General features: G+C 39.4%; 1 protein-coding gene across 5 annotated transcripts in view; it reads left to right on the top strand.

Annotated features, from left to right (window-relative positions):
* GCLC (glutamate-cysteine ligase catalytic subunit) overlaps positions 1-21,976 on the top strand; it is a 34,649-nt gene extending 12,673 nt beyond the window's left edge. For 4 of the 5 annotated variants that reach the window (XM_075498079.1, XM_075498084.1, XM_075498083.1 and 1 more), the window contains 15 exons: positions 1,211-1,323; positions 2,690-2,872; positions 5,663-5,803; positions 6,586-6,644; positions 6,736-6,872; positions 10,281-10,355; positions 11,233-11,349; positions 12,224-12,362; positions 12,905-13,017; positions 13,696-13,788; positions 14,530-14,634; positions 16,780-16,861; positions 16,958-17,061; positions 17,164-17,284; positions 21,106-21,976. In XM_075498079.1, coding sequence (XP_075354194.1) covers positions 1,211-1,323; positions 2,690-2,872; positions 5,663-5,803; positions 6,586-6,644; positions 6,736-6,872; positions 10,281-10,355; positions 11,233-11,349; positions 12,224-12,362; positions 12,905-13,017; positions 13,696-13,788; positions 14,530-14,634; positions 16,780-16,861; positions 16,958-17,061; positions 17,164-17,284; positions 21,106-21,311 — 1,788 coding nt within the window. In that variant the 3' untranslated portion in view covers positions 21,312-21,976. The remainder of the gene's footprint in view (positions 1-1,210; positions 1,324-2,689; positions 2,873-5,662; positions 5,804-6,585; positions 6,645-6,735; positions 6,873-10,280; positions 10,356-11,232; positions 11,350-12,223; positions 12,363-12,904; positions 13,018-13,695; positions 13,789-14,529; positions 14,635-16,779; positions 16,862-16,957; positions 17,062-17,163; positions 17,285-21,105) is intronic. The other variant, XM_075498080.1, reaches the window with a different exon arrangement.
* The last annotated feature ends 864 nt before the right edge of the window (positions 21,977-22,840 follow it).

Below are 22,840 nucleotides of genomic sequence, written 5' to 3'. Positions count from 1 at the left end.
GACAAGTTCTGGCTGTGGAAGTGCAGTCTGAATGTTTAACTACGGGTTGATGGAGTTGTGAAAATCTTGGGGGCAGCGGTTTGAAAGCCTCCAATAAAAGGCTCTGCATATCACTGCCGGTCCAGCCGGGAGTTTTCAAAGCCGATGCCCTGGTGATGCATTTCCACGTACAACTTCCGCTTTTACGTGGCAGGGAACACATCGCACTTGGGGGCTGGTTTGTCTTTCACACTTCCTAAAACAGCACAAAGCATCCCCTGCCAAGTAGGCGTCAGAAAAGAGATTGTATCAGTAAGTATTGAAGGGCTATAGGGTCCAGGAGCTGTTAGCTTTCTATAGTTGGTGGCACTCTGAAAGTCCTTATGGGAGGTTTGATAGCAAGTATGCATGGAGATTAGAAAGTTTGATATGAAGGTGCTGCAGGTTTGCTTTTGGATAACTCTCTTAGGGAAGCAGTATTCTCCAGTGCTGGGACACAGCGCTGCTGTCGTTAGTGGCTTGTTGGAGCAAGTGTGGGTTGCACCCTGGGGTAGGGACAGGGGCGAGGAGGCAGAGGTCCTGGGGCAAGGTACACTGCTGGGCAGGGGGGGAAGAAACGGTGGCCGCAAAGCTGAGTCGAGAAGGGGTGGAAACCCCCATGCTGTGCCAAGAGCTGGAGTGCTTTAATAGCAGGACTGATGCTGTCTGTAACAACCGTGGGCTTTCCGTGGTGTAAATGAGGCTCTGTCGTGTCAGTCTTAAATAGCTCCAACAAGTGATGGGTGTAAATGGATGTCTTGTTTGTAAAATGACTGGTTTTTGTCAGCAGCAGAGACTGTAACTCATGCAATGACAGAGATTTGTTTGTGGTTAATAGGTTGTGTAGGGTTTTAATTTTTTTTTTTTGTCTGAAAAATAATGTGGAGGCAAATACAAATTCAGGAATCTTTTTGTGAAATATCCACAATTAGAAAAGGAGGGAAAAATTTTTCCAGGCCAATTTCAAGGAATTTCAGTTCTTTATTCAAGATGAAATGAGCATGCAGCCATCTTCTGCAGTATTGTTTACTGCATTCATAGTTAGCGATGGTTTTTAAGCTTCTGTAGAGATAAAGTTCAGTCTAACATCCCTTTCTTTTTTTCCACTTGATGCTTAAAACTATGTGCTACTGTGTTTGCATGTGAACAAAATCTTACTGGTTAATTGTTTATATTTTTTATTGTTTACAAGGTGGAATATATGTTAGTAAAATTTGACCATGAGAATAAGAAAGTGCGCTTGGTGCTCTGCGGTGAAGAAGTTCTTCGAACACTGCAAGACAAGGGGGAGAAGGTAAACCCCAAGTGAGTAGCTGTTTCCTGTTTCTTTTTTTTTTCCCTCCTGTTATGGTACTGTACAGAGTTTTGTAGACCTGGCTTAACTTTCAAGTCTGCTGTTGGTAAAACTGTAAGCCACAGATACCGATATTTTCAGATAAAGCTGGGGTACAGGAAGTGAAAGATTTTGAGCACACTTGCAGGCAGTCCATGCACCTTTTGTGTTATGACTTGAAAAAAAGGATGTAACAGTGAGCCCACAGAAGTTGCAGTTTGGATATTTGTTTTGTCTTGCTCTGTTTTTGTAGTATGCCATTACTGTGTACACACAGACACGCCTCCCCTGCCCCATAAAGCATATGTGTGTGTGCACTCGCCCCTGTATCCCTGACTACAGGAGTGACTGAGGGCTGTATAGGAAAGACTGTTTGTCTGTAGCAGCGCTCTCCCATTTTTGGTAGAATTAGGAAGGTGGGTGTAAGGAAGGCAGGGCAGTTCTTCCCCATCCTCTCCCATGGAGTTTCAGGAATAACTGGATCATATCCCGACTTCAAATAGCCACAGAAGTGTGAATCACTTTTTAATTGATGGCACCAGAGAAATGAGACCAGAGACAGGGAAGTGCTTTGGCTGAAGAGAGCTGAAAGCAGGTCACAGCTTACAGGAAGGTGGAGAGACTCTGCTGTTGCAATGAAAGGTTTTGTGCCCTGGGCCTGTCCGCTTCTTTCTAGGTACCTTAACCTCATCATCTAGTAAGGCTTCCCTGTCTGTGTTCCTCACAGGGACTATTGAAAGCCTGCAAGAAGGAATCCCTTTGCTTTTAGACTCAAAATTGCTACTGCTGGAAGAACAGTAGGGGAGATGTGGCTCTGCCTCTGGTAGAGTGTGCACCACAGAGATGGCGTGGCTTCACAAGGGGATGGGAAGGTATTACTTTTCAGGGGTGACTAGGTGCACTCAAACGTCGCTTCATTTCTTAACGTGATAAATTTGTGAAACATGACCAGGTATTCATAGGCAGTAGAAAGAAGAAATTGAGCGTAACTTTTGCCTTGTACTGTGGAAGCAGTTGAATGTTCTGTATTTTCCAATTTCAGTTAAAACCCCAAGAAACAAAGCTTGACACAGACACTAGAGGTGATTGCAATTTGACAGGCAAATCCGACTTACTGCACTATACAGCAACGCTTCCTGCTGCCAAACTGTACCTTAATTTCTTTTCACTGCCTCCTGGCGGTGAGATACATTGGAAGCTAAATCGTGTTACTCTACCAAATAATCAACTTTAAGAGATTTTTCTTGCAAGTCGTGTTCATTTCTGAAATTCTCACAAATAATCCATCTTTTTTTGAAGTTGTAGAAGTATTTAAACAAGGCTATTATTTTATTATAGCCACCCAACACTCTGGCGACCAGAATATGGAAGCTATATGATTGAAGGGACGCCTGGGCAGCCGTATGGGGGAACCATGTCTGAATTCAACACTGTGCAAGACAACATGAGGAAAAGACGGCAAGAGGCCGCTTCTGTGCTCAAAGAAAATGAGGCTGTTTGCACTGTGACATCATTTCCAAGGTGAGGTGGTTGCTGAAGTGTAATGCTGTGTTTGCTATTCTCCTTATACACTTTTTCTCCTTATTGCATATAGCTAAACTGTACAATGAAACCAAGCAAAATACGATTCAGTTGAAGTACTTTGACTTAATGTTCCTGTCGTGTTTCCTAAAATTTTTATTGCTGTGAGACAAACAAATAAGCATATCTTTATATTTTTAGGTTACTTGTAATCTGTGATGATTTTGTATTAGGAGAGAATACCTGAATATTCATAACATAAAGTATTGTATGTAGAGTAGACTGCCATCTTGAATTGATATGGCAAATCATATACAAAAGGTTTCTCTTTACCTATTTTGCAACCTTTGATCTTTATAAATGGCAGTTTTGTAAGACATGGCTAACCTGATCTATTTTTTAACACTGCTTTTTCACTAAAGCATGTGCAGCTTCTTTTGGTGGCTTGGAGCACACAGTAGAATGGGAATGTGATTATCCTTACAAAATGAAGACTTAAACTTCTATAATACTGTACTTACTGAATATGGAAAGGAGTGTACCTCTCCTGGGTTCATAACACCCTTACAAAGGCTAGATTTCTTCCTTTTATTGTTGTAAAGAGACACTTGAAGAAATGAAATTCAGGATGTACTTCATTACCTAGGAGAAACTGTGCTTTGTGACCTTCCTTTCAAACATAATTCTAGGCAGGGATTTATGATGTTCATTCTAACTAGCCTGGTCAGTCAAATGAATGATGATAGTTATGCTTAAAATAGTAAAAAAATTGCTCTGCAGTAAAAGAGAAGCAGCTGCCCTTACTGGCTGGTTTGTTGTATAGTACAGAATGCAATGGCCCTAAATTCTTGCTGAAAGCAGGAATGGTACAAAATGTGACTTAGTAGCGAAGTTCAGGTACCAAAATGCCTGCGTTATGCTTCATGAATGCTATTTTAAGAACACTCTGTTGACAAAATATGCTTCCTCTTTATGGGAGCTGTACTAGATATCTTTAAAGTAATAAGAGCTTATTTAAAGTCCAATGGTTAAGTAGTTCTCTGTGTTACAGAATTGGAGTATTTTTTGCCTTGCAACCTTACAAATAGACTATGTCGTTTAATAAATTTTGTATACAAACATTTCGGACCCAGTCGTGCAAGGAATAAATGGAGAGGAGTTCTTCATCGCTTTGTGGATACAGAGAAATACTTTTTACATCACTGTAGGAGCAATACATTGGACTTCAGTGAAAGCCAGTAAATAATAAATTGTAGTTTATTACTTATGGATCATCCCAAACATAGCTTCATTGTTCAGAGATTGCTCTTGCTAGGCTATTCAGTTTCTTATTTCTGCCTTTTGCTATCTTGCCATTCAAGTCCCTGTTGGTTTGACTGGAGTCTTGCTAACGTATATTTCTGAGGTTTTGGGGTTTTTTGCTACATTCTCTCTCCAATAGCATGTACATATGCCTGTGTGCATCTGTGCATATACATGTGTGTATAATAAAAATAAAAATCTGTGCATCTGAAAAGACAAACGAGTGCTGACAGAAGAAAGGTAAAGAAGTAGGCTTATTCAAATTAAAATAACTCAGTTAAAAATGAACAAACCTGAAAATGCTTAAATATTAAAAAATACCACCTTAGAAGCTAAATGAGTGTCTGTAGTTCTTAAATTTATGAGCCCTCACTACTGGACCAGAAAGCGGCTTTCCATCTTGAGGACCAAAGTGATGCAGTTTACAATGTCGCACTTATGTCAGTGATGAAGTTAGGTTTAGATGTTGTAGGACAACTTGTATACTTAAACCAGGAAAAAGAAACCAATAGTGAAATACATGTTGAGCATAAATAATATTTCAAGAAATGCGAGTGTTTCCTGGTATTTTGAGTAGTTTGCTTGTAGTTGTATCAGCTAACCCTTTTTTATGCATCCAAATACTAGAGCCTCTCAAGATAGCACAATCTTTGCCCTTTATACTGTGCAGCATGGAGAGATTAATCTTCTGGAACTTTACCTCCAACTTCTCAAATGCTCCTTTGTCTCAGTTGTACTGAAGACCTACTTATTCTTGTTTCAGACTACTCTTAAACTTACAATGGAGGTTCCAAAGGGGAGGGTTGTATTCTGATTTACTTGCATATCTCTCAGCATTTTACACATAAATAGCTGTAGTATTTCTTTGCTTATTACATTTCTCTCATGGGGTTTTTCAGAGTTCTAAAATCACAAACTGCTGTGAGACTTCCCATATGTGTATCACTTGAAACTACCTCTAATTCTTACAGAGTTGGTTAGGTACATCTTTTTAAGAGGGGGAGATTGTTGGGAGGAGAGGTGGATAAATTACTTCAGCAGTCAGTGTTAACGTGTACCCCTCTAGAGAAATTGTTTAAGGCACAGAATGCAGCTGCATGTCAGTATTAATGACAGGTGCTAACACACTAAAATGTGTGTGTACTCTGCATAATACTGTGAAGTTTCCTGCTTCAGCCACTGAAAAGGTCCATGTTTACTGTCTAATGATAGAGTAGTGGTTTAAAAAAAAAAAAAAGAGAAGGGGGGGGTCTGTTTTAACCACTACAGGAGCTGGTTGTTGGCAAGCACTGACCTTTTAACGGCAACTATTTTAAGACGTCTTTCTGGCAATTCCACATGCATAGATAGCAGTCCTGAAAAGTGCTTCAGAAATACTCATGGTAGATGCAAGTTTTTTAAAAAAATGTCTTTTTATTCCTTTGTCAACTAGAATCCTAATCTCCAATCATCTGACCATTTTAAAATCACAGTCTGTTTTCATTACAGCTTGGATCTGATTGTTTTGTTACATAGGTTAGGGTGTCCTGGGTTTACAGTGCCGGAATATAAGCCAACGCCAGTAGAAGGAGGAGCTTCAAAATCCCTGTTTTTTCCAGATGAAGCCATCAATAAACATCCTAGATTTAGGTAAGAGTATTTGGGGAGTGTGAATGAAAAGCTGAATATTTTTCTGTGCGTAAATATCATAGGCATACCTGCACCTTCTTTACATTACTGGAATAGAGGGCTATGTGGCTAGTTGCTGCACATATCACAAGGACTTGGACAGAGATGGTTGTGATGACCTGTATTTTCTGTCACAGTGACTTAAGAAAGTAAACTGTTAAGTTCAAGTAACTTTATGTAGTAGTTCATGCCATTACGGGGCAAAAGGTGTTGAGTATGCTACTGCAAAATTGTTTCCAGTTTGAAATCCCATGGCTGACCGCTTCCATCACAGTTAATCCAGCTCTCACTCAGGTATGTCACAGCAACGTCTCAGTGTACTCAGTAACTTGCCCTAGTTAATCTGAAATGGAGCATGGTGTCAAACTGCTCCTATAGTCTGAGAGGGGTTTTCACTGTAAGGTGAGACTTCGGAGAATGAAAATCATTCTATTTAAAAACTAAGCATACATTTTCACTTGCCCTTGTATTCTTCAGGTCAGTAGCCTTTTACTTCTGCCTATTCTATCAGCACAGTACTGTGAAGTCCATCAAAATAAGACTGACTTTACTGAAGAAAAATTCAGTGTTGTATCTGTTATGGGCTATCTTAAACTTGGAAAATAAGTGTCCTGAAGGAAAATACCCAAAATAAATAGAAAGTTGACATTCTGAAACCCTAAGAATTGCTGAGAAACTAACTGCAAAAACATTTGCATAAAGAGAAACTTTCAGATATTTCAGCAAACTTTTTTTTGTTGTAGTACACTGACCAGAAACATTCGGCACCGAAGAGGAGAGAAGGTTGTCATAAATGTACCAAGTAAGTAAATTCAATCTATCTTTTTTCTTTTTTGAAAATAATTGTTCGATCTAATGCTCTGGATTACTGAGTACCTGCATTTTCCACACAGTATTTAAAGATAAGAACACGCCATCACCATTTATCGAAACATTTCCTAATGATGATGGAGAAGCAGCAAAGGCGGCCAAGCCAGACTATATATACATGGATGCTATGGGTTTTGGAATGGGAAACTGTTGTCTTCAGGTAAAATGCGTCTGCTTTCAAGATGTTACTGAATGTTGTCTTCCCTAAACACTTCCCTTTTCAAGACTTGCCTTATGTCTAATTTCTCTAGCTTAATTCAACTGATGCATTTTCAGAGTGGCAACAGGGGGAATAAAACAACAAATTTAATCTTATACCTGGTAATCTAGTCTCAAAATTCAGGTTGGTTTGGTTGCATTATGTTTATTTTCTGCTAATATTCAAATGTAGTTGCATGCCTTGCTGAAAGGGTTTCTTGAACTGGTCAAACCCCATTTGATCAAGCACCTGCTCCTGGAATTCCAGCACTTTTCAAGTATGAAAGATCATCTTCTACTGTGGTCTTCTTTCAGGCATGACCAAAGGACACTGTGGGAATGGAAACTGAGCTGTCTTGTAGGAATGTGTGGGGATTTCTGGTTATTCATTCATTTTGGGGTTTTTTTCCATCTTCCCCATTCTTAGAACTGCAAAAGCAGGGAGTGACAAGAAGTCATTGGAGTATCTTTAAAAATAAGTAGCTTTCTGCTTCTGTATAATTTTATTTTGTTTCCAAACAGCATGAACTCCTGTATAAAATTTCTCATTCTTAAATATTTTTATCTATCTGCGAAGAAGTCGTCTTCTCGCTGCTTGTACCATGAACCTACCACATCCACATGGGTAGCTGTCTTCTGTTACTATATGCTGGGAGACATTCTTGGTTCTGTTTTCTCCCATTAACACATGCCCACTTTTTATTGTTATAATTCATTTGCCTGAGTTACTACAGTATTTTACAGTATCCTCCATTTAAATCCAGGTGCTATATCTTGGGAGTGCTTTAATCCTTTCAATATCTGTTTGTTTTAGATGTTTCTCTGTCATAGAAACCTGATGCTAGGGGCTGATGCCCTAGGTAGTAGTGATGTGTTTGACTGTTGATAAAATCTGCCTGTTGCCACTGCTGTCTTGGAGGCAGAGCTAGGAAGAGGCTAGTGTTAAGTCTTTAGGGGATTAAAGGAAATTCTCCAAGCTCTTCTTGTTTCACAGCAGTGGCAGAAATAACCCCATTCAAAGCACTTCCCTTTGAGAAACTACAAAAGCTGAATAAATAAAATGTTCTTGACAGCAGCTAAGTATGATTTCTTGTCACTAAGGGTAAACTAGGGAGAATCTGATGAAGTAGTAAAGCATACATAATACTGCGTGGTTTTACAAGGTGTTAAGTTTGATATGGTCTATTTTGTACCATCTCCTTATTTAAGACCCATAAAAGAAATGCAGCTTTACTGTTCAGTCATTGTATGAACTTGTTTAAAAAGATATTAAATTCCTTTTTAAGGAATGCCATTTTACTCTTCCCCATTCTTGTAATCAGTGGTAAAATTCGGTAGTCATCATCATCAAAGGGAGAATGAAAACAAGGCTGGCAGGTGCTACAAGCAGCTGCTTGTGTGTCAACTGGTAATTCTTGATAACTGACTAGAAGAAAACATGTGTTCCCCATCGGTTTTCTCTAAGGTAGTTTGCAGTATGCATACTTCCTTCTGTTTTTTTCTCAGTATGTACCAAGCTACAATTTGGTTTGATATATTTCCAAGGTTAAAAATAATGTCCTGATGAGCTCGGCTGGGACAGCCCGCAGCGACGGTGGGGTGGGGGGCACTGCCCCTGCGAGCGGCAAGGCAAGCCATTGTGCTCCTGCCCCTTTTGAGGCTTCACATCCCTGTGCCCGCTGAGCCTTGTGCTCGTGACGGCTGCTTTCCACAGTCCTCGCAGTGCCTACAGCCCTCCTCTGGAGAAGACTGCCGTGCCCTTTTCCTCTGTAATGGGATGCTTGGCTAGAAACCGGGTCGAATCCCAGATTTAATGTGATTTGGAACAAACATAAAAAGGAAGGGGAGATGGATATCACTGTGTCGGGGAAGAGCGTAGGTGTCCTGTCCCCCCTGCCTGCCCCAAGACAGGCTCTCTAGTGCTGGAAGTCCAAAATTAGTGATGAGAAATCATAATTAACTGCTTCTTTGCAAGAGAATTAAATAATCTTGTCTTTTCGGAGTGCGTTTTGTTTTGTTTTTCCTGATAGCCACTTGAAGGATAGAGACAGAAGAAATATTTTCTCTACCTCACACTCTTTTTCTAACTTGGGGTGTTTTAATGAATGTTGGCTGCAGATTTAAAAAGACAAACAAAACCAACACAAACAAATCCTATATTCCTCCTATGCCCCCCACCCACCCCACCTCACCCCCAAAGAAAATCCACCACTGAGCCCACCAGTGAACTTGGAAGTGTTGGGTTTTTTTTTTTTTGCTTGGTTGGTTGGTTTTTTTAAAGGCTTACTTGGGGTTGGGTTGGGCTTCAGTGTCAGACTGAGAAGAACCTGTATGATTTGTGGGACTCTCTAATTGTAACCTGTGGAAGAGGAAAACCTGTGTTTGGCTGGCATTCTTCAGGACAACAAGCAGCGATGGTGATTTAGAGGTGAAGCCTGTTCTGCAATATTATGATAGTGGTACAGGGGTATGCTCCTATCCAAGTTATCTTCTGATCTATGAATATGTAAAGTGCAAAGAAGGAGAGAGGCTTTTAATCTGTTTAGCATCTTCTAGCAGCTTTAAGATGATTGATCCTCCTCTGCGTTTTTAAAATGTATAAACTGTTGGTTTGGGAAGTCTGGAGGGTAAGGCCTGCTACTAGAAATGCATCTTGTGTTTGATGCTGCTCAGAGCAAATTTCACCAAAAGTTGCAAAGAAGTTATATTTTCCAGTGGCCTGTGTGTGGTAGGGCTTCCACATCGTTAATGGCTTCTGCAAATAACATTTCTTTTCCATCTTTTGCTGTGTCCTGGCCTCTAATACAGGCAAAACTGGACATCTTTTTTTAAATAGAAGTTACAGTAGGCACGAAGGTGCTTATTTTTCCCAGTTTTGCAGGGTCAAACAAAGGCGTCTTGAAATGTTCTTTAAAAGAGGATTAGCTGTCACATAAAACAAATGTTACATCTACAATAGTTTCTGACTGTTGTTCTAAGTAGGTAGGTTCCTGGCTTATTTCTTGAAGGTGTATTACCAACCCATGTGTATTGTAGATGTTAACTCAGTTTTCTGTGGTTGTGGCAAGTGTTTGTATATTTAGCCTCACAGCTGAAGAGTTGTGGTCTGAAATCTTTTAATGAAGATGGAAATGGTGTGGAAAGAAGCTTGTGATAGAAATGCTGCTGATAAATGGGGCAAAAGTTTGTCCAAGAACTGGGGGGTACGACCCATACAAAAAACCCCACCCAATCCGAACCAAACAAAAAAAACCCCTTAAAGTTCTTGGTATTTAAATTGTTTTATTATATCATTGATTCTAAATCTAGGAAGGCTGTGCTTGCGCTATAATTATAGAAATTGTGATAGCAATTTTACTTCTTCCAACAGGTAACATTCCAGGCTTGCAGCATTTCTGAAGCAAGGTATCTCTATGATCAGCTAGCCACGATCTGTCCCATTGTGGTAAGTGATGGACTTCTATCACATCAGCTCTTCATTGTGCAAAAGCTACTACGTGTAGAAAAATAAAATGTAAATTGAATGCCACTCACAAATTTGGTACTCTGGGAGAAGTGTGTCAGTCTCTTGCTAGGTTGTCACATGAACGGTGTGATGTATTTAACATCCAAATGACACCACAAAACAGATACCTGTTTCTTCTCTGCCCTCCTTCCCACATGCACGAGACTCTTGCTGAATAGATCTAGAAATACACGTGGGGCAGTTTTTCACGAAAATAAGACAAGCTCAGTCCTTAAAACAATTTTTAATTTTTCAACTCTGGTCTGATGTTACAGAGGGTTTCGGCTTAAGTTGTTTGAGTCTGTCCCTTTCGTAAGCATGTGGTCATAAACAGGTGTTTGTAACAGGTCTTAAAAATAATGTATTGGTCCGATCTAGGTGGTGAGCAGATCCTGCTCCAAGTGAGGTATGTTCCAGCTGTGTTGCTAAGGTGCTTGGCCAAACAAAAATAAACGAAATAAAACAATTGCCAGGTGAACTTTTGGAGTTTGGAAGCGTGCAAGCAGAATACTTGCTGCTTTGTCACAAAATTGTTTCTGCCTGTATCATCTTTGTGTTTCTTAAATGCTGATCTGTAGAGGTAATAAATTTGGAGAGCGTCAGATGCCACTTCAGTAATACTATCCCTTCACCTAGGTATTTTTCTGGAGATAGCAGTTGAGAGACTTGTGGTTGTGTGGGCTTTGGCTGTATGTTAAACTGAAGTATATACTCCAGTTACTTCTGGACCAGCAAGTTTCCCTTTCCAGTGGGGTTGTATTTGGCTTTTGGTTCCTCGGCTTGTCCTTTGTTTTCATATCAGGCTGTTTTATTTTAGATGGCGTTGAGTGCTGCATCTCCATTCTACAGAGGCTATGTGTCCGATATTGACTGTCGCTGGGGAGTAATCTCTGCATCTGTAGATGATCGAACGCGAGAAGAGAGGGGGCTAGAGGTGAGTAATGTTAGGTAGTAGATGTCTGGTTTTTTTCAGGCAAAAAAGTTAAATCACCTTTAGTATCAAATTCTGCTTGTGCTCATCAGAATCCCTAACGAGGGAACATGGCAGTCTTTGTGGTAAATATAGGAGAAATGGTGTAAACATTCACCTTGGTTGTACAGTTTATGTTAGAAAATACATATTTTTAGTTAGGTGTGGAATCCCAGTAGAGCTCCACTCACTCCTCCACAGCTTGCTGAAAAGGTCCCTTTGTGATGAAACTTTCCATTCTGTGCTTGAGCCCAAAAAGCAAAAATTGCTTCAGATTAAATTAGCAGGTGCTGCTGAGTAATCCAGTAGTATAAACTAGAACTGTGTGAAAAGAGCCAGTTGTCAGAACTTGAACTTAAGGAGTTTCTCTAAGCAGGAGTTGGCATTCAAGGCACTTACAAAATCATAGAAAATAAAAAAATAATTTTAAAATAATCTACTTGAAATATTTCTTGAACCACCCATTTTAAGAGCATCTCTAACAATGTGCGCATAGTGAAACTGTATTAGTATGTGTTGCAGTAGGTATAATAATGCTTTCCAGGTACATGGGGTAATGGTATATTACATCAGGAAAATGTTTCCACTTCTAGAGAATTCTAGTCAATGTGTGATGACCGTTTTTTTGCTCAGATACATACATCTGCAAACAAAATAGTCATAATTGCAGGATCGCTTTCTATTAAGCCTATTTAAGACTCGTGCTTTGAATAATTTTAATTGAGGCTGTAGGGTTTTTTAAACAGGATAATAATTCTCACATAAGTGTCATTAGTGAGCAAAACTTAGGTAACATTGTTAACAAGCTGTTAAAATATTGTATTCTTAAATTATATAGCCACTGAAGAACAGCCATTATAGAATCAGTAAATCCAGATATGATTCCATAGACAGTTATCTATCTGAATGTGGTGAGAAATACAATGACATTGATTTGACAATAGACAAAGATATCTACGAGCACCTAATAAAGGAAGGTAAGTGTTTGCTTCATTATGAGCAGGTTAAGAATTATGCTTGCAGTGTGTGGGGATATTTTATGTTTTTGTTCTTGTTTGTTTCAATCCTTGTGCATCCCTCAGAGTGACTCCTACTCAGGAAGTATCTGTGTAGCGTGGTCTTGAGAGTTTTTTAAAAAGCATTTGTTTGTAATGGAAACTGTCCCTAACTCCAGCTTGAGAAGCTCAGTGTTTGACGCATTTATGTTTTATCTTTGTGGAGAGAGCAGAACTGCTTTAGGAAACATGGCACAGAGGTGCATCAGAAAACAGGAAGAATGGCAGCCCCACCAATATTCAGCTGCCATTTCCAAACAAGAACCTGTTCTTTTTTTTTTTTTCTTTTTTCTTCTCTTTAATCATTTCCTTCCTTCCTGAAGTCATCATTTAAACTTTAACAGGATGTGTGGTGGGTTGAGGTAGCATTGCAGAGTTGGATGTTTTCAGTCTTATAAAACAAATAATTTCCTAGAGCCTGCTTTGCTATGTGTGAATTGTTTGTTTGAATTTTCATTTTGTAGGTATTGACCACCTTTTGGCACAGCATATTGCACACTTGTTCATTCGAGACCCATTGACTTTGTTTGAGGAGAAAATACATCTAGATGATGCAAATGAATCCGACCATTTTGAGGTTGTGTCTGATTTAGAGGAATTTAATAAATATATACATAAAACTGCATATTCTTTATAGTACTGCTTAATTGGAGGATGGCTGTATTAGCTAAGAAATTTTTTTCCTGAGTTTTTCACTTCAACTAATTCTTTAGCATATGCCTTTGCAGTTATAAGCACATCTATTGCTTTGTTTTATCACTTATTTAGGAGAAGGTGGTGGCTTATACTTTAAACCCAATAAAACATGAAGAGCCCAAACTATAGCTATGTATATAAGTGTTAATGGGGAACTGTCTATTTTTATGGCTTCCTAAAAACTGTTTTGCATGACATTTATGTATAAATGTCTCTCTTATACAGCTTTATGAAATAATAGCCATGGTAATATTAGGTATATTAGTTTGGGATGCATCAACTCCTCATAAAAAAAAGTCAGCTAAATCTCAGCCCCCTAGTCTTATACGTGATCCTCAAAGAAAATAGCCTGAGGAAGTGTAACATATTTGCTCCTAGGATGAGTACTTATACTGTGTTTTTTAGGAAGTCATGCCACTTAGTTTGGAAGCGCTTCTCTAACTTGACGGGCTATTCCAGGGAAAATAGTAGGACTCTAGTTATCTGCTTATTTTTCTTTGATTATATTATAGAATGATGCATATCTTGATTGTGACAGATTATTTCATGTGCTTTGCAGAATATCCAGTCTACAAATTGGCAGACAATGAGGTTTAAGCCACCTCCTCCAAATTCAGATATTGGATGGAGAGTGGAATTCAGACCTATGGAGGTAAGGAAGGCATCGGTATGCACAAAAGCACATTTCCTTTTAAGTGGAAAAGTACCAGGCATTCTGCCATCCAGTATCAAACCCTTGTTACTTGCGCTGTGTTTTCTCCCATCTGAATTGCTAGATGCAAGTGAAGTGGACAGCAGTATTTAATCAGACATGGACTGTGGGAATGTAACTGACAGGAGAATCCACTGCAGCACAGCAAAGCATGCTAATGGATCTGAGTTGATGGGGAAAGGAATTAGGCTTGTATTAAAGCAGCAGTAAACAAAGCCCCATTTAGCTTCTAGGCACTGTATTTTTCCAGTGCTTTTCCTAGTACTGAACAATTCCACTGTCATTGTTTTGTTTTGCACAAGTGCTTTTATTTTATAGCTGTCTATTTCTGAGCGCTCTGAATTTAATCCCTTTAAAGTGGAAATTTAAAAGCTATTATACATTTGTAACTACACAGAGAGCCTGAAGGTGCAGGTTATTAGATAGTCTTTTGAAACACAAGTGTGTTTTGGCATTGGATTAAAGGGTTGAGTTTGTTGAAGTGTGTGCCTACATTGTGCATTTGAAGTCACTGCTGATGATTCCAGCTCATGCATCACCATCTCTGCTAGTAGAGTGTGTGAATACAAGTACCAACATGAATGTTCGAGTCAAACTGTTTTAAATTCTCCCAGATATTTATCTATTTCCATGAGTGTGTTCCCACTAAAGTAATTTAATCTCTACTCCTTTCATGTCTAGGTCCAGTTAACAGACTTTGAAAACTCTGCGTATGTTGTGTTTGTGGTATTGCTAACCAGAGTGATTCTGTCATACAAACTGGATTTTCTCATTCCTTTGTCCAAGGTACGTGTGAAAGATCAGATCTATTAGAGCTAAATGCAACATATTGCATCAAGTCTGATTTTTATCCTCTGCAAGCTAGGAACTAATATTTGTGCACTTACAGAACAGTCATTTTTATCTTTCAGCCAGTTTTCATCTGTACCAGTACTTTGAATCAATTTCAACTCTACAGTATTAAACAAATATTTTACTCCTGTCTCATGGAATTAAGTTTATAGAAAAATACTGTGGGAATTTCTGTGGTGCCTAACAGTGTCTGACTACTGCAGAAATGCTGAGAAATACCATTGGTACAAGACTTTTGAAACTGGGAAAGGGCATGTTTCCACCATTTTACATGTGCGGAAAATAACCTGTGGAGGTCAAAATAAAAACTTTTAGGTATTTATTTTAACCTGGCTGTTGCCTGTGTCTTGTGCTCTTACTCTCTATTTTGTTTGTATCTGGTGGAGAGGGAAAGGAGAAGTTCAGCATGCTTAGTGTTACACAGTATTTGAGTGAAAACAAATACTGCTGATTCTGGTCACGACTGTGACTTGTGTTTAGACAGACCAGCCTTGCAAAACGTGCCTTTTCCTTAATCTTGTCTTGTCAATTGTTTAACTGTTTTGGGTTAAACTGTCCTTGCACGTCTTCTTTCTGAGGCACCTGACCAGAAAATGTCTTTTTAAATGGATAGTCCTGCAATGTTATAGGTAACTTTAAAAAAGGTCTTGTAGTGCAGAAGACTTTTGGCAGACTATACTACAAAATACTGCCAGCGCTGGCCGCAGCATAGCAGTAGTATCCTGCGGCTTTTCTTAGTGTTTTTAATTAAAATGGAGAAAAATACTGAAGTTGTAAATTAACAGTAATCATACCATACAGTTGGTATGATTTCTAAAAGAAGAAATTCTCTTCCTGATGTCAGGAAGTTCAGACTTCATACATAATGCAGCAATTTAGCACTTACGGTGCATAATTACATTGTTATTTGGAATGTCTCAAAAGCACAAAATTTTCAACTAATCAATACCAGTTAAGACTAAAAAAGAGATCAGGTGCCGAAAGAACCTGAACAGAATTGGGAAGGGAGGGCATAAAATTGCTTGAGTTTGCCAAGCAATTTGGCAGGTAATGCAACACAGAATTGTACAACCATTGGTAAGCCTGCCCCTTTCAAGTAAAATAATGCAGGTTTATGCGGCTAATCTCACACTAATCTTTGCTGTCTCACTGGGGTTGTACTCCCATCAGCTAGGACTGGAGTTCTTTCAAACTTTCTAAACAGCCTGTTGTGTAAATAGGTTTCATAATATAAAATGAACGAAAACAGACTTTTGCAAACAAAGCTTTGAAAGGTAAGAAGTAAGTGAAGATTTTGCATTGCCCTTAATTAAAGGTCAAACAAAGAATTCAGGAAATCATATCCTTTCTTCTGAAGACAATACAGTAAAGCTAATGTCCAAAAGCTGTGTGGTGTTGATTCCCTGAGAACATACCGACCAAAGAACTTGGACAAAATCTTCCGTCCAGAAAGACAGAGCAATGCGTAGGTCACTTAGCGTATGAGCAGTGCTTTGCATTGTAGACTTTTTGAGAAGCCTGCAATTTAGAACTTCTTTACTAGCAGTCTAAGTTTATCTAACTATCTAACAAAAGTTTGGGTGTGGAATAGATACAATTCCCATACAAAGTTACTGGAATTCTGTTTCTGAAAGTTTAACACAGTGATAACTCTTCTAAAGACTTCAGTGATTTTAGTAAAAGCAGCAAACTATGGCTAGGGAGGTGGTAACTTTCTGCTTCTGTACTCATTTAAATTGCATCTAAATATGCAAAGAAGTCTGCCAGATGGGATGCAACCTGTTAATTGCAGCTGTTCCTGTGTTTTCATCCAAACTTAAAAGATTAGCGTAGCATGTTCTAACATAATACCATTACCTTTTCTGCTGGAGACCTAATTTCATAGAACGTCATCTCTTTGTAGTTTTGCCCGGGAACCCTGAAGAATGAAATAAAACTTATCTCCACAGCTTGGCCTTGTGTGATGAAATAATAAGAAACATAGTAGATGTTTCAGCTAATGAGACCAAAATGTGAGGGTTTGGGAGAATCCTTATTTTCTAAAATGCCACAAATCTCTGAAATAACTTCTTTTGCCAGGTGGATGAAAACATGAAGATGGCCCAGAAAAGAGATGCTGTCCGGCAGGGAATGTTTTACTTCAGAAAAGATATTTGCAAAGGTATCACAACAAGCAATCTGGTTAACACTGTTGTGGATGTTTAGTGCATCTCTTGCCTTCTAACCATTTCTTCCTTTCCCTTTGTCACCCATGAAGGTGGAAACGCTGTTGTGGATGGATGTGGTGCTGCACAGAATGGCACAGGCACCGACGCGGAAGAGTACACTTTAATGAGCATCGATACAATTATCAATGGGAAGGTCATAGCCTCTTCTACCTGGAACACACAACTTTCCCCTCCATTGTGCCCTCTCAGAAACCAGATCGAGCGTGTTTTATGCTGACTCTGTTCTCTTACACAGGAAGGAGTCTTTCCTGGTTTGATCCCAATTTTGAATTCCTATCTTGAAAACATGGAAGTGGATGTGGACACAAGGTGCACCATCCTAAACTACCTGAAGCTAATAAAAAAGAGAGCATCTGGTATGTTTGACACTTTTGGACATTGATTTTCCTGGCATTTTTCTACTTAGTAATTGGGCTGTTCTCTAGTTTTCAGTTGGGTAAAACTGGTGGCAGCTGTGGCTGGCTGGCTAAGTGTTGAATCATAGGAGCAAAGACTGGAGTGTGTTCTCTGGCTTAAATATGGTCCTGTCTCATTCTGATTATAAATGTTTCGTGATCGATTGTAGAACTTTAATGAGGAGTAATTGGTACAGTTACAATTACAGCTTAGAGGGCAGTATATCTCCAATCCAGGATTTCTCTTTTCAGCACCACTTACTGCTGCTTTTGCCAGTGTATTGTCCACTTTGTAGTAGTTTGCACATACACTAATCCCCTTTGCCTGTCACTTGAGTGTTGTAAGAGTATGTGAGGCTGGGTCTGATAGCCTGGTGTTATTGGTGTGACTCCAAAGCGTGCCGCTCCAAAGCGTTCATAAGTCTAAATTCTGGTATGCTAGAGCATGGGACCTAGTCTTTAGCTCCCTGATAAGAAAGCCCTTCTGTAAGTAGCAAAACTCCTCCAAGGCAGAGCAAACCAGGCTCTTCCTGTCTTCCCCATGTTGCAGTGTTTTCAAAGACAGGCAGTATAATGACTCTTTATGCTCCTTTTTAAAATGCAGTAGTATAATGAGTAAAAGATGCAGGCTAAACTTTAATTCAGAACTGGACGTGTAGCACAGTCTGCAGCAGCTTTATACCTTTCTATGTGCAAATCCCTTGTATGCCCGCCTTGTTGTAAATTTAGCTAGACAGTTAATTTTAGTCTCATAAGTCAAGACATCTTTTTTTTTTTTTTTCCTCCCCAGTTTTAAACTAAAGTGTGTTGCATTCCTTTGTAATTCTTGAAAATTGCTGTAGAAGTTTCTAGGTAAAGACCTTTTTAAAGCTGAGGGTAGAAATCGGGACTTTCCCTTGCCTGGTAATTCAGTACTTTAGCAGTACTTCAGAATGGTAAAAAGTTTTAATTAATAACGGCTTTCACTGTAAATGTTCTTTCCTAAGGCTGCTTGTTTGTAGGAGGCTTCTGTCCCTCAGGTAACATAGACGGGGATGTGATGCTTGGCTTAACTGAGGGAGAGAAGAGAAACTGGCAGGAAGAAAATGTCTGAGGCACATCAGCCTGCAAAATAATGCTTTCAAAATATTCCATTGTTTGTTGTTGGGTTTTTTCCTTTCAGAAAAATGGTGTTGAAAAAACAAGGAATGCATAAGTCTTACAGAGGTTTTTTTCCCAAGAGCTAATGACCTGGGCTCAACCCCCTGTGGCAGGTGTTCCCCTTCCAAAGAACAACTTTTCTACCTGGTGTGAAGTTGCAGGCATTGCAAAAGTCAGCTCATGTATTTACACAGACCTAAAAGGTGTGAGAGTGAGGTAGATAGAGTCCAGGGTTTGTATCTTAACTCTAAACTGAAATGATTTTTAAATGATGCTTCTTAAAAACCAGAATTCACAGAATAAAAAGCATTAGGCGTTGTATTACTGTGCCATGATGTTTCTCAATTCAGGCATTGTATTACTGTGCCATGATGTTTCTCAGTTGCGTGCGATCTTTGGATTATTCCAGTTTACTCTCAATCTTAAATCAAATGTTCCTGAACTGCAGCCTGTCTGGCATGAGACACGTCCATAAAGAGTGTCCATTTTTCAGGTTTCCCTCCTCAAATAGTGAACACTGAGCGTTAAACACTGGCACCTTAGCTGCTGTGGCTTTAACCTTGCCCTGACATAGTTCATCTGTGCTTCAGTTGCATCTTCTCTTGCAGCACAGCTAGGTATTGCCCTCCTGGTCTCTGTCTAGCTGGTGTGTGACTCAGACTACAGGTTTGCTAGGCAGGCAGCAGCTGCCAACCACCCACCACCAAATATTAATGAAAGCAGCGTCACGGTAGCAGCATCAAGTGATCCTTGTCCTGGTGTGCTCTCCTGGTTCCTGGCTGTCTGCAGCATAGGCGCTTTCTTGGCCGAAGGTGGTGCAGTAATCATGGTGCTTGATGACCATTTGCAAACTTGATTTCCATGATTGTTGCCTTACCCTTGAAGCAGTTACATTTTTGGTCCTCAAAGTCATACAATAAGAAATGCCACAATTTTATTATATGTTCTTTGAAAAATGTAATTCCTATAGTTTTGTCTGTTTAAATGCTCTTCCCAGTTATTTCATGACATGCCTTCTAGTTCCTGCGTTGTAGGATAATGTTTCTCTACTCACTTCTCATCAACATTCATAACTTTGCAAACTTCTCAAGTATATTGTTGCTTCCAAACTTGCGATTCCCTTTGTCTTGTCTCTCCTCGCTTGGAAGTTGTCTCACACCTTTTGTCAGTCCATCGTGCCTTTTCCTGATACTCATATGTTCTTTGAGACCTGCACGCTGTGTTCACGATGAAGGTGCTGCAGATTTACACCGGTACAAAGGACGGGGAGCAATTGGGCTGCCTGACCACTAGGTGTGAGCCGGACTGCTCTCCTGTCTCCTCCTGCACTGACAGCCTGCAGCAGCTCTTAGTCCAAAAATGTGTCTCTCCTTATGCTCCACCCTGCTCGTCTCCTGGCCCCACCAATTTTCTTGCAGGCCCCCTGCTTCTCATTGGTTTGAGAGAGTTTTCATGTGAGTTTTTGGCGCCTTCAACAAATAATGCTTCTTGAGGGGTTTTTTTTTTTCCTGCCCTCTTGTTATATAGAAGTGTAAACTCTGACCTCATTTCTCTAAAACATGACTTCTGCTTTTTGAGGGACATTTTTATTTTTAATAACCTTTTTTATTCTGCTTTTCTTTCCTGTACTTTTCACAATTTTTCTGATTTATGTTTGTGTACCTCTGTTCAAAACCACTGATACAATCTCTTTAAACAGTCTTGGATGCTTTTTACTTCTGTTCCTCCTTGCTTTCCCTAACTTGATTCCTCTTGCTTTTTATAATAATTTTAAACCAAAGATTTCTGTAGTGGAAGCCCTTGACTCTTTCCACTCTGACAGGGAAGCTGAGGTTCCAGTAGCTAGCAATGAAAGTTTTGCTAGGCTCTTCGAGCATCCCAGGAGCCTACCTCAATGTCCTACTGTCAGAGTTTCCTTAAACTTGTGCTAGTTAAGATTTGCTTGCATACGCTGCATTCAAGAACGAGATTCATTAGCCTAAACACTGGTGTCCAGCTGGCCTCCAGCTGCTACTTTATAGGGATGCAGGTCTCCTGCAAGTGGTGTGTGCCACTTGATGACCCGATATTGAAGTGGTGGGGACCCTTAGGCACCTGCTGACTGCCATGTGGACTGCAGTGTACAAACCAGGCGTTGGTATAATCGGGAACCTGCCTGGTTTTTGCTACGGGAGCTGCCAGAGGGAGAAGGAGTAGTAAGTGAAGGTAGACAGAGCAAAGCTAGCAGCTGGGTTGGATGGATCAACTACAAAATTATTTTTTATATATATATGTAGTTGTTGCAGAGGTGTCTGTTGGTTTGTCTCAGCAAGATTCTCTGTTAAATGACATGTTTAAGACCTCTTGCTACACAGTCTGTTGGTAACACCTGTTCTAGTAGCTGCTTCTCTCTGCACTGTCTCCTTAAAACATCCGAAAGTTTGAAGATCGCACCAGATGAAGTGGGTTTTTGACTATCAGCGATATGTCAGCTTAATTATGCCTGCAGTTTAGCCATATTTAAAAAAAATATATGTATAGGAATGTGTTTCTCTGAAAGCATGGACTATTCATTAATTGTGTATATAATGCACAGAACTTTAGGTGTCGTACTATTAAATTAGATGTATAAACTGTGAAATTTTACTTCCCCTTGCCCACAGGAGAATTAATGACAGTTGCTCGATGGATGAGAGAATTTATCGCACAGCATCCAGACTACAAGCAAGATAGCGTGATAACTGATGAAATGAATTACAGCCTTATTTGGAAATGCAACCAAATCGCACAAGGCCAGGCAGAGTGTCCTGAACTATTGGGGGTAGGATTTAATAAGAAACAAAGTGGAAACAAAACTGGCTCGTTGTAATGAATGAATGTTTATTAAATAATAGAAAGTTCAAGCCTTTTAGCAAAGCACTAGCAAAGATACTGTGAATCTGGTACAGTTTCATGGTGTGAAGACCAAAACAGGGATACTGCACTATAAAATGGGCCAATCTGCCTAAATATTCGTTTAAGGCATCCTAAAATGGGCATATTCTTATTGTTAAGGTTTATACAATGTACATGTAAATAGTAAAATATTTTTGATTAACATCAATGTATTTTAATAACATTGTATCTAAAATTATTGTGAATTAGCTTGTAACTTTTTTATGCTTATTCTAGAAAGAAAAATAGTCCTGAACAGCTTTGTAAATGTAATGGTACATGTATATTATATGCATTCCAGTTACTGAATGTTTACTGTAATTTTTTTAACCTGGAATGTGCTAAGTAATCTACCTTATTGTGTAAGAAGAAGAAAAAAAAAAAATCTTCTGGACCTACCTGAGTCACGGCTACTTCTTCCTTCCATTTGCGTTTTGAAAGTATGCAAGAACAGATAAATGCATGTGCATCCCATTTGTTAATCTTTACAGCAGTTTCTCAGTTGCCACAAGACCTGCATCCACTCATAAACTGTAAAGCTTGGAGGAAGATCTGTCTTTATTCAGATAATGCAAGTCTGCCTGTCTGCAGATGCATATCCCCCCCTCCCCCCCCCCCCCCCCCCAGTAAATTTGTATGCTATTGCAGTTCAGAAATTTGCCCAATGATTTAACAAAAAAGCAGTAACAGGGCAGACGTGGTGAAAGAGAGGAGGAAATGAAAGCTGAACATAAAGCTGTCTTTACAAAGGAGCCGGAGAGACCTGCTCTGGACTTCAGCACTCCTTGACTGCTCTTTCTCCCACATTGCTGCTCTTCCCACAGTCGACGGTGACTGCAGCACAAAACCAAACACCTGTCCCTTCTTCCTAAAAGTTGAGTTTCTCATTTGTCATTCACTATTAGACATATTTTTGTCAGCATGTTTATTTCCTATAAGGTACTTTATGTAGATAGCTGAGGTACCTACGTAGCTGTAGGTATGGACAACTTAATCCCTTCCAGAAAATAGTTACAAAGAAATTGTGGAATGCACTAATCCTTTGAGTTGGGAGCTAGTGCCGGGAGTGACTGTAAAGTATTTAAAGTTTAGCCATTGCAACTGTAAATAAAGCAAACTTAAGGGGCCTTTTTGATTTAGCTTCTTAACTGACTTCTAGAAGTGAATTGCGTTATGGGTAGATTATGCAAAGCTTAATGCAAGCATATATAAATACCTAAGGTGTAATGATTTTTAAAAAAAAAAACAACTAATGGAGAAACTGCAATGAAGAGGTGCACTAAGAAGCAGCTTTTCTGTACTGACATTAGACTTTGTTCTGTGTTCACAGGTGTGCTTTAGAGAATAAAAAGAATGCTTTTTTTCTGTGGTGGTGAACTTGTTTTAATCAACATGTAGGCATATGCTAATTTAGTTTCTGTAATAAGGAAATAAAAATAAAATTTGCAGTACATGTTGGTCGCT

The sequence above is a fragment of the Mycteria americana genome, chromosome 3 (assembly GCF_035582795.1).
Source record: "Mycteria americana isolate JAX WOST 10 ecotype Jacksonville Zoo and Gardens chromosome 3, USCA_MyAme_1.0, whole genome shotgun sequence".
Classification (NCBI taxonomy): Eukaryota; Metazoa; Chordata; class Aves; order Ciconiiformes; family Ciconiidae; genus Mycteria; species Mycteria americana.
Note: the sequence above shows the minus strand (reverse complement) of the source record. Positions and strands in the feature narration are given on the sequence as shown.